Here is a 15,310-nt window from a genome sequence, read left to right on the forward strand (position 1 = left end):
AAAAATAACACTTGATGATAATGAAACTTTTATTTTGTCATGGACGCACGAACTTTCATCTGACTTTCATCATATGAGGCGGAGTTATACTGTGTCTATTAGTCATTATATTTCATTACGAGATTCAATTGATGATTTTTATCAAAACACCATCTACATTCATTCATTTCACAATCCCACTAGCATGTTATTTAGACAAAATAAAATCTTTTAATTTGCGTGAAGAAGCTGGCGTTTTTACGCACACTTTTATGTCATTTGCTATATGCCACTGCTGTAAAGGCTTATTGCACTATTACTGTTAACGATTATTCGATTGATTGATCGTTAATTTAAATGATCATCGAATATGGGAAATTGCATAATTTGACATCCCTAACTTCGATGACTAAAAGAAAACGGGTTTTAAAGGTTTTAATAAAAAAATAACAATTTCAATACAAGTGAAAAACAACACAATCATTTAACATTAACCTTAAACTGGGGATCTTCTTCCTCCGCTTAGTTTTTCAGTTTACAAAGTCCGTCATTTAAATAGGGATTAGATATAGCGCCAGCACAACTGGCTTTTAAAGGGGATGAGAGATGTGACTCTCATTGGTTTATTGCACTTATTACTCCCATTACTCATTAAAAAAATAGGACCAATCCTTTTCGACCATGCGCTCGGCGCACAAACCATTTTTCCCGTCGTTAAATTAGCAAAAGTGGATTCGGACACGCACATTTAGACGTTGCGCTGTGCGCTTTAGACAATGCACTTAGATCGTTAAAATAGGGCACATTGTGATAGAATTTGACAGTCAAAAAAAACTTTTGCTTCAGGTTCTAAAGGGTTAAGAACATTGTCTGATGAGCAAGTAAAAAAGAGTTAACTTTGTGTGAACATACAGAGAGCACAGCTGGTTACCTATTTACTGTAAATAAATTCTTACATATCTTGGTTGTTTTTCATCCACATGCCCTTTGTTAAGTGCCTTATGAACACACGGCACAAAGCATTAATCCGAAAGCCTCAAGTCAAAATGAAGAAAAGTCAGGTTCTCCACTGGCATGGCAACCATGACAAAGAAATTGAACAAATTGCATGAAGTTATTTACGGCTTCTCAGCCACATCCTTCAGAAAAACTAATAAAAAGCTCCGGCCAGCCATACCCAACAGTTATTTGTGAGAGGCTGAGTCAAGATTGACAATTGGCTTGTGTCTGCACATGCTAGAATACTAGAAACAAGGGTCAAATCTCTGAGGATTACAAAAATCAATGATTGTGGTGACCAAAACAATCCAGGCTCTTCTAGTTCACAATTGGGGATTTCGCCACATCTGTCATAAGCACCCACCTCTCTATGATGCTTAGAGGAAGGCCAAGACATCAACCACCAACCCATATTCCTGTAGGTGCCCCCGGCAAATCACATCCTTGGATTCCTGTGGCTTTTGGGTTGTAAATCAATTTAATCATTTAATCATGATTAACCTGATAATTTTACCACAGCAAACGTGTTAATGAATTCAGTTAATTTTGCAGGGAAAAAACTAAATAACGGGCAGGCATAATAACAGGGTTCAGCAATTTATGAGGATGAGACTCATAATACTCATCTCACTCACACATAAAAGTGTACTTTAAAATATATTAGAAATACCAACACAGAATTTTATTGCATTGATTCAATAAAAGACAAAATGATCCACACTTTACAGGCGTAATCTTATACAGCATGTGTAGGGATGTTTCGTCACTGGTCTGGTCATTAATCATCTGTTGGTGTAATCTATGGAGGACAGTTTTTTTGGGGTGATATTTCTCTTGTTAAACTTGAATGATGACAATATTTCACCACACAAAACATTGCAAATTACTTGTGTAAACGCTGCATCTGGGTTTTGGGTATACAGGACAATGTCGATTTAGTATTAAACCAGTCCTTGCCAGAAAAACGCAGAATTTATTTAGTGATTGTTGCGGGCAAAAATCCTTGATCTTGCGGCACGTTTAAAAAAATATTTGATGGAATATGCGGTATATTTATGCAATTTTATGCAATTGCGGGAACTTGTAAAAACTGCATGAACTTGCAAAAACTGTTTGCAGCTTTTGCAGCTTTTCATTGATGTTCACAAGACGTGTAATTACGTCACTTCCTAACATTCCCATTTGTGTGAAGTAAATGCAAAATGTTTCAACTTTCTGCTAAGATATATGTGACTTTTTTCTACGAAAATGCAGGTATTGTGAAATCATGCAAGCCAATATTTTGCAATTTATTTAAAAAAACGTATTTAAAAAAATGCTGCCCCCGCATAAATATGCGGACTTTGGCTGATTATGCATTGAAACATGCGATAGCATAATTGTGTTTTTCTGGAAGGACTTTTAAACAGCACATTTACATTTATCTGACGCTTTTATTGAAAGCGACTTACAGTTGCTATATATGTCAGAGTTCGCACGGCTCTGGAGCAACTAGGGGTTTAGTGTCTTGCTCAGGGACACAATGGTGTGTCACAGTGGATTCGAACCCGGGTCTCTCACATTAAAGGCATGTGTCTTTTCCACTGCGTCATCACCACCCAACCAGAACATGTTGGGACAATGTTTCAATTGTAGCTCCAGTTAATTAAATCAAAATCACATGAAACTAAATGAAAAAGTTGCATTGTCAAATTAAACAAATGAGTTAACACAGCCTATGAAAATATTAAAGCCATTAATAATGCCGAATTAAATGCACATGTAAATTCAGCTACCAACCTGAACTTGTACATATTTTACTGATTCGTACAAAGTAAATGGCTGTGTTTTTTTTAACCCATGCTGGGTGAATATTGGACAGAACACACTGCTGGGTTAAAAATGACCCAATGCTGGGTTCAAAATTACCCAATGTTGGGTTGTTGTTATGCAACCATGGCTTGTAATAACCCAGGGGTGTGTTCTGTTCAATATTTACCCAGCATGGGTAAAAAAAGTATGTTCCTATAGCTCAACCGGCAGAGAATTGCATTGGCAGTGCAAAAGGTCATGGGTTCGATCCCAAGAAACAAGTCGCTTTGGATAAAGTCGCTTTGGATAAAAGCATCTGCCAAATCCATAAATGTGAATCCTACGTCAATGGGTCGTACGACCAAATTTATACGAATTAGCCACATTAAAAAACATTGTATGAATTGCCATGAGATTGTGTTGGCCCTACAGTACAATGTCAGTTAAAAATGGTCCCTAGCCTCATTAGCTGTGTTTCCACTGCAGATTTGCGTAAAACTTTAGCGTTATTTCCTAAATGTCGACAAAAGACTATTGCGAAATGACAGCATTTTTGTTAATCGATGATATGAGACTGAACAACCCAATATCACAAAATTACGTCCCTATAGTCACGTAAATTTGTGAGTTTTTTTTGTGACACTGACATGTTTTACTGCCTTTTGTGTGAACATATTTTTCTGTTTACGTGTGATTGTCAACTGTTTTTTCCTATTTTCTTACCATTAAAGCTTTGCTTTAGGGTTAGATTTACATAAAATGACATCCTTAGCCAAACCCAACTCTAATCCTAATGCCAGGCGACAATGGTTTAAAATACTTAAAGTGGCATCCTAACGCAAACACCAAAACTAACCCTAAACCGAAATGTCAATGGTTTGAAAATAGGACAAAACAGTTGAGTAACAAATACATGACAATTACACATAAACAGAAATACGTGACATGTTCACGCAAAAAGGCGGAAAAACGTGTCAGTGTCACGGAAAATACTCACAAATTTGTGTGACTATAGGTACATAATTTCGTGATACAGTGTTGGACTGAAACATAGTTTTTCCTCTTGTGATAAGTTGACCGATGTTGATTTACTAATATCACATCCACCAAACTATACATTGTTTTAACTGAAGAAGACATAAGACTATTATCCAAATATTAACGCCAAGGAAAGTCCTTCATACTTAGAAGCAGCGATGTATAGGTGTTTCTTGGAGGTAGTAATACATTATTTTAAGCAAATAGAGATGTAGGAGTGTTATCCAAACATTATTGGCAAGGAAAGCCAAGTACTGATGTGTTTCTGAGAGGTTTTAGCACATACCGTGTCATCTTAATTATTAATTCTTTTTGTGACTTACTTGCATCAGATGACCTGAAAATGCTAATAAAATGTTTCCATTGCAGTTTTGCGAAATACACCGTTTCCGACCTAATTCAAGAGTGTAAAATCTTTTTTGCGATATATGGGAGTTTTTGCAAAAAATGACATGTTTCCATTAGCCGTATTTTCAATTCGCAATGTCAATTTGCGCAATTTAAATGGTAATGGAAACGCAGCTAGCGTGGCAGTACCTTTTCAAAAAGTACCCCTTTGCACCTAAAGAGTTCATATTAGTACTTTAAAGGTACATATTGATACCAAATGTACACATATCTGTACCTTAATAATCCATATTAAGGAGGTTTTTAAAGGGTACTGCCCGGGTGACAGCAAGGGACCATTTTGAACCAATTTTCAGTCAGTACATGTTGATCATTTTTCTTGTTTACATCCTCATCGCTGCAGTGGACCACACACGGATGGCGGATTGTCTCCTGAATATGTTGTTTTTCATCCGAGCGACTGCAAAATGTGGGCAGACTGTCGACACAGCTCACCTCAGGGACACAATCTTTGTATCACTGCTTCAAATTCTTTCTCGGTTTATCAGACCAGCTGCAGAAAGACTTGCAAGTTTCAAAGCCACCCACTCTGCGCAGTATTTAGTAGAGGACAGCACAAATCAAAGAAGATTTTAGGGGTTGAAATGGAAGCGATGCCACCTACCCCAAAGAGCGTCATAGTCCACCATCCAGCAGCCAGCCGGCAGAGAGACGGTTTAATGTAGCAGAAAATAAAGCCACAGTTCATGAAACTCTCAGGGGACTGTAAATGGCACGGCAGAGGCTTTCAAGGACTATTCTGTAATATGAAGTCCTGTGAGATGCGAGAATACAGCATTTGATCACTTGAAGTAACCTCGTGGTTAGATGTAACCGGTAGGTTGTAGGTTCAAAGAAATTGAAGAAATGGGAAACCCTACTGACTTCACAGTCACATGAAAAAATCCACATCAAGAGGGCAATCTGATCTGTGATCAGACAGCAATGCTCCTGATAAAGAAAACAGATGTTTGACATCTCCGTTGTCAAAAGCGCTTGAAAAGTCTCGATCTATGTGCGGTGTAATCTGGTTTTCTTGTTATCCCCCTACAGTAATCCCATTCTTATCTCACACGCCCTGAACAAGAGAAAACGCGTCATGAGATTTTTTTCTCCGACATGTTTCTGATGGCTCATCATCATGACAGGGATTTTAATGAGAGAACCGGTAATTGCTCTAAAATCACAGTAATTACAAGAAAAGACAGGCCGTAATTTTTATTTTCACCAGAAGCCGTGGAAGAAGAGTGAATCACCATATCTGGGTAGTCTGAGGAGCAGGGAGGAGGGGGAATTGGGTTGGACAGATTTGTCCCCAGGTACCTGCTGACATTTCACAGTAAAGATTCTCTATATTGTGATTGGCTGTTTGAAGTAATCAATCATCTTTTAATTACACCCCACACAGAATTGTAAAGCAGAGAGGAATCTTTGCATACTAAAAAAGCTTGTACGTATGCCTTCTAAAGTCACTAATGTATTTGCTAAAACACACTATACACAGATCAAATATTTACTGTATCAAAAAAAGAACAAACCACAGGTGTACACTAGGCTTGCCGCGATAGTCGGTGAAACGGTGATAACCGGTGCTTCAGCCTCTCACCGGTTATATCACTTGCCCACCGCGACACCGTCTTTCACCGTCGTTTTGATATTTTCGTGTAATTAAATCATTTAGTTTCGTTAGAGAGACCAAACACTTACAACTGAGGGGCTGTCCACACGGAGACGCGAATCACTGTATACGCATAAATTTGTTATCGTATTGGCGTTTCATCCACACGGATCCGGCGATTTCAGAGAGTGAAACCGCTATTTTTTGAAACCTGGTCCTAAAGTGGATAAATCTGAAACCGACAACCTTGCGGTTTCGTCTGTACAGCCAATCCGTATATTTTGTGAAGCGAAAACGTCATCACATCACGTGTCGAAAGCGTCACACGTATCAGCAACAACAATAACGGCGGATTACGTGATTGTGTTCGTGCTACAGAAGCTACTAAAGCCTACTAGCTTTATTACAGCAAAATCTATTGCGTCTATGCAATTGTGGTGGCCAACAAGCGATAATGGACAACACCATACGTTGGCTATGCGCATGCTCAAAGTCTTCTTCTCCGTGTATAGTGTATATCTGTGGCAGAATTACAGCGCCCCATACTGGTCCGGCATATATACTACACCGCTTTCAGTCGGTTTCAGTGGTTCCGTGTTTACGGATTATTTTTTTAGAGCAAGGAAAAAAAATGATCGGATAGGGAATGCACCGGCTTCGTGTGGATATAGCCTGAATGTGTCTGTTGTGAATTCAGCGGGGCTGAACGCGCGTCACGTCACAGAGCACCCGCAGGTGTCAGATTTCATTTATTTCTGTCAGAGTTTGCAAGGCGAGCTGACTGACCAGATGATGACAGAAGCCGCGTGCTTTGCTCGTTTTTGTTATAATATACATATATGATGTTTAATATAAGCGAGATCGTTTTGTTGTTGTGTTTTTCATCAAGAAAAATATTAAACCCATCATTCAAGCAGCGCTTTTATGGAGAAGTAGCTGTTTGCTCTGCTTGGGACTGGAGGGTTCTGTGACAATTACCTGCGCACATTGACTCAACCACTTAAGTAAACCAGCTGTTGCACTCACATTGCACGCAAATTCATAGGCGATTTAACGCAGCTTACGCAAGCGCTGCATTTAAACAGTTGCGTAATTCAAAAGTGAAAGTAAAATGTGCACGTCTGCATGCGCATTTATAAGCCCCTCCCACTCGGTGATACCGGGATCACCGAGTTTGTGACGTGCCGATTAACCGGTGGGAAAATTACGTCACCGCGGCAACCCTAGTGTACACCCCACATATCAAAACATCAAAGCTTACACCTGATCTCTCAAGAGCACAATTCTTCAAATACATTTTGACACAAGTTTGATTGATCTTACCAACTTTCCTTTCAAGTGCTTCACAAAGATGCTGAATAATTGAATGGGTGCAATTAGATTAAAACCACGACATGTTCCCAAGCATGCAAAGCTCTATAGGAGGTGTTAAACAGCCAACAATTACATATTTGGTCATGGTTTGCAAGACAAAGAACATTAATATTTACATTTATAGAAGCGACTGCATTAATTTGTAATGTAGTACTAGGATAAATATTGCATGAACAGAAATGATGGCAATGTTTGCATAAGAATAGGGTCAGCCACAGTACAGTAGGAATAAGTTCGGTATTCCCCCAAACAAAAATCGTGGATGCAATTTCATGTCCACAGTCTAAAGCTCGACATTATCCTGGCATATGCACCAAATAAACACAGCACATCTTAATGATAATAAAAGAGATTAAATCATGACCCACGCTGCAAACCACAGAGCTTTCATTTTGCTTACAAACCACAAAACCATCAGAAGAGCGGTCAGATTTAATGAAGTCTATTGACTGGAATACAAACTTGGTGAAATCTATTATAGATTAAATCTGCTGACTGTTCAACACCTATATGTGACAAGAATGTCAATTCAAGTGTCCAGGGTGAATGAGTGTCATACTTCACAAAACCAATAGGATCACGTGTGGGTCACCACTTCTGGTTGAAATATGTCAATCATTATATTTGGTCTTACTGCCTGAGGTCACATCCGAACCCACTAATACATTCAACAACCCATCTGTCAACCTCATATAACCCTTAAAATGACATGCTAGAAATACACAAAAACATTCACAGGAATTCATATGTAATTTTGGGTTTCCACATGCTGCCTTGCGTGCAAATTTTTTCACGCTGCAAGTCTAGCATGGAAACTATGGCCCTTTTTTGCCCCTGAAATAGGGAACCAATCACAGAACGGGGAGGGGGCAGCAAGACGATGACGACGTCTATGCGACACACCGAAGCAGTTTTGTTTATCCAACACAGCAGAAGATGCTAAGTTACTTTTTAATGCAGCTTTAGATGGTGATCCAAGTAGTTTTCAACACAAGTTTATTTAAAAAAGAGCAACTTTTGGCGTTAAACAATTTCACATCCAAGAAGGATGTTTGGATATGGCAAGACGTGATAGCCACTGAGTTTTATAGGACTAACCTGCTAGGCATCGTCGTCGACGAAGTACAATAAACTTATAAATGTAAGTGGTATTTATTAATATCATATTGCCATTATGCCTGTACTGTTGTTGTCACAGTGCCACTAAGTTGTGTTGCTTTTCAATACAATATACTGTACAGCTACTGGTTTAGTTGCATAGCTTTCAGCTGTGTGCACACGAACCGATAAAAGTAATTTACATTTGAAATTGTCATTCTAAATACGTCATCTGGTATAATTGAAACGATTGGCTATGAGCTACGTACAGACGCATTTGATATACATTCATAGCGCCCAATAAACGGCTCTGGGCATTCGTAAACCACGCCTCAAATACGTCTCTATGAGACTGGTCTGGTGTTAGCCAGGCTAATGTAATTTATGAGTTGGCTAATTCGTATGAATTCGTACGAAGTAGAGATGCACCGCTATAAAAAATTTCCACCAATACTGATAGCCGATTATTTAGAGTGATATCTGCCGATACCAATGCAGATACAGTACCAATAGTTTGGTGGTTATAATAACTTGCATTAACTCAAATGTTATTTATTCATATAATGACCATTAATATTGAACATTAAACATTTTTACAGCGCTCAAATTCATTGTATTTTCCTGTTCACTTTTGATTGACAGGATATATCAGCCATGACAATGGGATGTTTTTAAACTAAACTATCGGCCGATTGTGTGAGAATTAGATTTTATCGACCAATACAGATTTTTGCCCGAAATATCGGTTCATCTCTAGTACGAAGTGAAAAGTCAAGCGTATTATTATTAGTGAATAAAATAAATAATGAAACCTCACCCCAACCCCTAATGTCATAGGGCAAAAGCAAATCGTACAAAAATGTAAGAATGTGGTCGTAAGAACTAATACGAATTATTAGCCACCTTATGAAATACGAACGTATTGCCATGAGATTGTGTTGATAGATGAGTTTAGTTAAACTTTTATAATCAGACTAATGACAAATACAAATTAAAAAGAACGCAAAGTTCAAAAAACACCAATCTTTAAGTACAGTTAAACTAATGTTTTCTACATAGATGACTGGTTTTGCACAGCACTACGATTATAATTTGACAACAGCATTATATATATATATATATATATATATATATATATATATATATATATATATATATATATATATATATATATATATATATATATATATATATATATATATATGTATGAGTTGGGTAATATATGAAAACATAAAGTGAACATGAATCATAATTCGTGCCTAAAGAAATCAAATAGATGCATAGAAACCTGCTACAGTACATTATGCCAGTGGGAAATATTTCATGGCACCTATTAAAGAAGAAAATAAAAATGCTACTGTAGAGATGTATTAAGACTTTTAAAATGAGTGTCCTGGAGTTTCGCCAATAGATTTCGCACTTATTATTCATTGGTATTTTGACTTGCTGTGTATCCTCCTCAGAGGGAGCTACAAATCAATACTGTCCACTATTTATTAATGATGTGCTAGCAATAAATGCAGGGGTGGAGGGAAAAGAATGAATGGTCCACAGGTGCACACATCCATAAATCACAATGCACAAACGTCTTTCCCTTCTTCTTCTTCTTTTATCTGGAGGTTACTTCAAATCAAGACGAATCACCGTGGCATGAAATAATTGCACTCCTTTTCCATTTAGATTAAATTAATCACCTCTCTGGAAACTAACCCGTAAGTATCATCAGCATTGTACACATGAATTCAGACTTGATTTTTTTAGACTGCTACTTCCATCATGCCACTTGATCTCATGAATATGCATGTGGGTCAATCAATGGGACATTACTGATATGTAAATCAGGGCAGTCACCTTTATAAAGCGGATCAGATCTGTGTTTTGAAGTTCATCTTATATTGTGGGATCCTGGGGTGTTGGGATGCAAGGGTATTTGACTGTTATGTGCTATTTATGATAAGGGCTGCAAATGCCACATGTTAAAGAAAGGTCAGCGCTGAATGAAAAAAAATGCAACTAAAGTAGAAACAATGCCATATGATTTACATTCTTTTTTGTTATGATATAAAGTGTTTATACAGGCAAGAGAGAGGCAATCAATCAGAATTGCAAGTACTCGATAGAGACAGATGCTTTGAGCTTCTCTTCAATACTGTATATACAGTCTGTTTAGCCTAGGGTGAATATCAACTCATAAAGAATATAAGAAAACAAATAAGAGCACACTGTGTATGTTTGAACATCTCAACGTGCATATTTTGAGTCAGGAACAATGTGTTTAAAAGATTTGTTTATTAAACAATCTTTCAGTACATTTTTAATTAGTTTTTTTTTCACAATATGTTTGCTATCCACATTAAAAATGTCAGGTGGTACAACCAATCATTTTTTATTTGCCAGACAAGTTTTAATGCTCTCCCTGTGCCATGCAGATTGTTTATTTCTTTCATAGTGGCATTTAAAATTATAATCCTGAAAATAGTGTACAAAAACTTTACCCTAAACATTATACAGCTATACATTAAAGAACAATAATTTTACAAAAAATATAATAACATTTGAAGACATCATCATCTTGTAATAACTCAAAGTAAATTAATTAATTAATTAAAATGATTAGCTTATTAAAATGATTTAGCTTAATTTTTTTTATTTCTTTATTCGTAGCAGTTGCACCGTTTGACTTTTTGGTTGCACCACCTGACTAGTACAATGAATTCATTTAACAGACTTACTTGGATGCTGCTATAAGCTTCTGCCTGTGATATTACATTCATAAATATACTTTCTAAATAGAATTAAAATGTGCTTGATAAAATTGCATTTTTCTAGTTTTACATTGGTTGTACCACCTGACACAGATAGTGTACCAGCCTACCCAGCACATTAGGTTTTTTTTCGGTATTTTAGAGAAATCTCAAATTTATTGTTCTTGTGCGTTAAATGTTAACGGTTACAAATTTGGTTTAAAAAAAATCAGAATTAGGTATTAGTCAATGTTGAAATAACATGAACTAAGATAAATAAGTATTGTTCATTGTTAGTTAATGCATTAACTAGTGTTAATAAATACAACATTGTTGTATATTGTTATCATAAATCTATATCTACTTGTTTGTAAGAGCAGGAGAGCTGCATTTGGACAAATCAATAAGAAACTGTGCGTCAAAGCCGCATATTATCATCTATACGTTTGTCATCCACATTATGCAAGGCTGAATTAAAGTGGGGAATTATTCAACAGTTGTAACATTTTAAACAACCCTCGCATTTATTATTTATGCATACCTTGGTTGCATTCAATCTAGGTGTCCCCACCCATAACCAAAACTTCCACATGCAGCTCTCGATAGAAAATTCACTTCATGGTGCAAATAATCATTTCAACTACATATCACAAATAACCACATCGAGTGTAGCTGTATAACGTCATATTTTAAAGCTCAAATATCATATGCAACATATAAATACTCTATTTAATCATAGTGCCATTCCTTCAAATTATAAATGAGAAAGTTTTTGGAGAACTTCCGTGCGTAAAACAACCGTATCAATAGGCAGAAAACAGATTGCATAGTATTCTGATGCGCAGGTTCTCTTCATCATCATCTTACCTGCACGATACTGTGATCTCCACTTTGGTGGCGGGGATGTTACCCGTTAACGGGTCGAACTCATAGACCGATGCCATGTCCTCCAGTTTGTCCATGATGTCCCCGTCCATGAGCGCGCGGGGCTCGGGGCAGTTCCACGGCTCGCGCAGCCTGGCCCCGCGGACGCTTTCACGGTCCCGCTCGGACCAACTCGGAGTTAACAGGGCCAGGGTATTAATAAAGAGATCCCACCACAACTCGAGAAAACTTGACTGGGGGGGTAAGTCGCTTGAAACTGTGGTGAAGGATCACGCTTCGGGGTGGATGCTCAGCTGCCGTTCATCACGAGAGAGACGGAGAGGAATCTAGTGTGCACATCAAGTGCTCTACATGTGCATGCGTTAAGAGCATCCAGCGCTCTCCAGCCCTACCCTACTATCTTTAACACGCCCATGCGTACTACAGCTCTCAACAATGCACTAAATATAGGCGATTTGCATACAGCGGTCGGTGTGAATGAGACAACATGTGAATAATAAGAGACGAATCGAAATTCTGTCACTAAGTGCATCTTAATGCGCGAGATATTAAAACAATTATCGAGAAAACAATCATTTTATTATGGAGAACAGCAACCTCCTAACCATGATTAAATTAAATGGCTTTTGAAATGGCTGAAACTGGAAAATAAAAATAAAAAATACATTATCATCATACCTTTAACGAAAATTAGCCTTTTTGTAAGTTATTAATTATAGGCTATAGTATGTTTTTATCTTTTTATACATTTCGTAATGGAAATTTCTCTGTCAAATAATGTATTTAACCCCATTAAAATACTGTAGCATAGTTTGTTAATGTATATTCTGTAGAAATATAGTAGGCTATTGATAAACTGTTAATATACTGAGTTAAAGGAATAGTTTACCCAAAAATTAAAATTCTGTCATCATTTTTTCATCCTCGTTTTGTTCTAAACCTGTATGAGTTTCATTAATTCTGATAAACACAAAAACGATATTTTGATAAATGATGGTAAGAACAAAGCTGATTGTAACCATTGATTTCCATAGTAGGAAAAACAAATAAGATGGGATTCAATGGGTACCATCAACTGTGTGCTTACCATCATTTACCAAAATATCTTGTTCATCATTTATCACAATACTTCCATGAGTTTTCCCAGAATGGATACAATCAGCTGTGTGCTTACCATCATTTATCAAAATATTTTCTTATGTGTGGATCAGATAAAAGAAATATATGCAGATTTGTAACAACATGAGGATGAGAAAATGATGACAGAATTTTCATTTTTTGGTGAACTATCCCTTTAAGGGATTTTTCTACAGTTCATTACAGTAAATAATAAAGTATAGTGTTTTTACGCTGACCCCACATTCGTTAGAAATAAACAGTGGGAACGGTATCTACTGCCTACATACAGTAGTAAGCTAGTAAACAATTAATATAGGTCGTTTAATAAAATAATCTGCGTATTGAAACTTAAATCGTAGACGCATATGGCACGCGCTGTTTGCACGCATCTCCCTGCCTCCTCGGTGCCTCTTTCCCGCGTGTGATTTATTTATTTAAATAATTATTTTAGCGTTGAGGTTTTTTTCTAAAACTTAGCATTCGTTCGATTATTATTAAAATAATAAATAATAAATACATTTAGCGCTACATTACGTCAACGATAGCTGCATTCATTTTTATTAAATAAATAATAAATATAGCGCTATATTAACTCTGTGGTAAATTGTAATTGCATTCGTTACATGGAAACGCATATAAAATCACCAATGATGTGTCCAACGGTTCATTGCGCATTCGCACTATATGCTAAAGTAAAAAATGTATGTTTCAGTGGATTGTATGAATGTGAACGAATTCAGCACCAGCGCGCATGGACAGCTCCTTAAACCACGTGTCAAAAAACTCCCCTCTGCAGACGTGTTACTGTAAATAGAAGTTCAAGAAAAACCCTATACCATTTGCAAAAATGTTTTTATGATGCATAACCTAAAGTACATCTTAGACCAAGTCTTTGTTGAGTTAACCTCTCTACCACTATTAATGATGAAGCTTATTTTTATCTTTCTATCTGGGATTGTTAAAACATCTAAGATATTATATGGTGGACAGTGCTATTTTCCTCTGCACCATTTTTCAGAGCCAAATACTGTACAGTTTCCAAGAAACACTAGTATACAGAACATATATATGGCGGTAAATTCACACAGAGATCTTCAGCTCTGTATTTGTCACCATGGGTAGTTCCTGGTCCTCATAGTTTCAGGCAACCACATTGCTTTCTCCCCCAGGATGTGAGTCCTGTATTAAAAACAAAGTGATTGTTTTCATCCATTTATCATTGGATGACTTAAGTAGAATGGTCTTAGCTCTTGGGGGAGAGACAAGCACCAGTTTGAAGATCAGTGGGTATGGAAACAGCCTTACACTGGCCATGTTTCCAAAGTGAGTCATTACTTTAAAGGCCACAAAAAGCATGTGGGCATCTGGATGGGTATGTGGGTGGACACCATCGTGCAGATGTGTTTCTGATGAGGGGCTGGTGGTTGTTTTGTTCACCAGATGAACAAAACATGCATGGGGGGTCTAATTGAGCCTCATGTGGTGCCTTCAACACCATAGCAATGTGGAAAATCAGTGCCTATATTCAACCAACGAGGTGTCACTGCTGTGTAGGTGATCTGACGGAGGTGCCAGGGTGAGAGAAAAATGCTAAACTGGATCTCTGGCCTAATAGGCAGGACCAATACATGCACCAGATGGGAAGACCAAGCTGCCACAAAGAACAAAGAGAGGAAAAAAATGTTTTCCATGATGGCAGCCAAACAGCACCATTCACTGTGATTTTGGGGCTTTAATTACTGTGTTTCTCACACATTGCGTCAAAGGGGCCAGAAATAGGACTATTTTGAGTGCAGTTAAATGCAGTGAATTGAAGGGGGTTCAGTCCAAATGAGGACCCTCGCAACGCTTGATAAGATGATTAGTATGGGTGTGAAAAGGTCCAGGGTCAAATCCTAACATGCATGTACTTCCTCCCATCCTGCTCGGTGCCTAAGCCTGTATTTGTGTGACATCATATCCATTGTCTTGCCATCTTTTGAATAGAAGCCTAAGACAACAATCTAACAGTGATAACAGCTTACAGGTGTTCGAAAGCCTGTCAGCTGCTGTCAAACGCTCATGAATAAATTACATATACACGCAACAGAGAGCAATTTTCAAATTTTTCCCAGTTTCCAGAGCGAAGGTGGTCGAGGACTTTTTCAAAGAACTCCCGGACCTAATCTCCGCCAAGCACAGTGCACTAAACTAATCCAAGCATGTGTTGGAAAGCCGGGGTCTCCCGGCTGCATCCTTTCATGTACTTGATGCTAATACTAGCGGCCCCTGCGGGCGG

General features: G+C 37.6%; 1 protein-coding gene across 1 annotated transcript in view; it reads right to left on the reverse strand.

Annotated features, from left to right (window-relative positions):
- Nucleotides 1–12,257, reverse strand: part of cpne5b (copine Vb) — a 179,295-nt gene extending 167,038 nt beyond the window's left edge. Inside the window, exon 1 of the mRNA XM_065241715.1 lies at nt 11,896–12,257. Within this exon, the coding sequence (XP_065097787.1) occupies nt 11,896–12,005 (110 nt within the window). The 5' untranslated portion in view covers nt 12,006–12,257. The remainder of the gene's footprint in view (nt 1–11,895) is intronic.
- Between the last annotated feature and the right edge of the window lie 3,053 nt (nt 12,258–15,310).

This window comes from Paramisgurnus dabryanus, chromosome 14, assembly GCF_030506205.2.
Source record: "Paramisgurnus dabryanus chromosome 14, PD_genome_1.1, whole genome shotgun sequence".
NCBI classification, from domain to species: Eukaryota; Metazoa; Chordata; class Actinopteri; order Cypriniformes; family Cobitidae; genus Paramisgurnus; species Paramisgurnus dabryanus.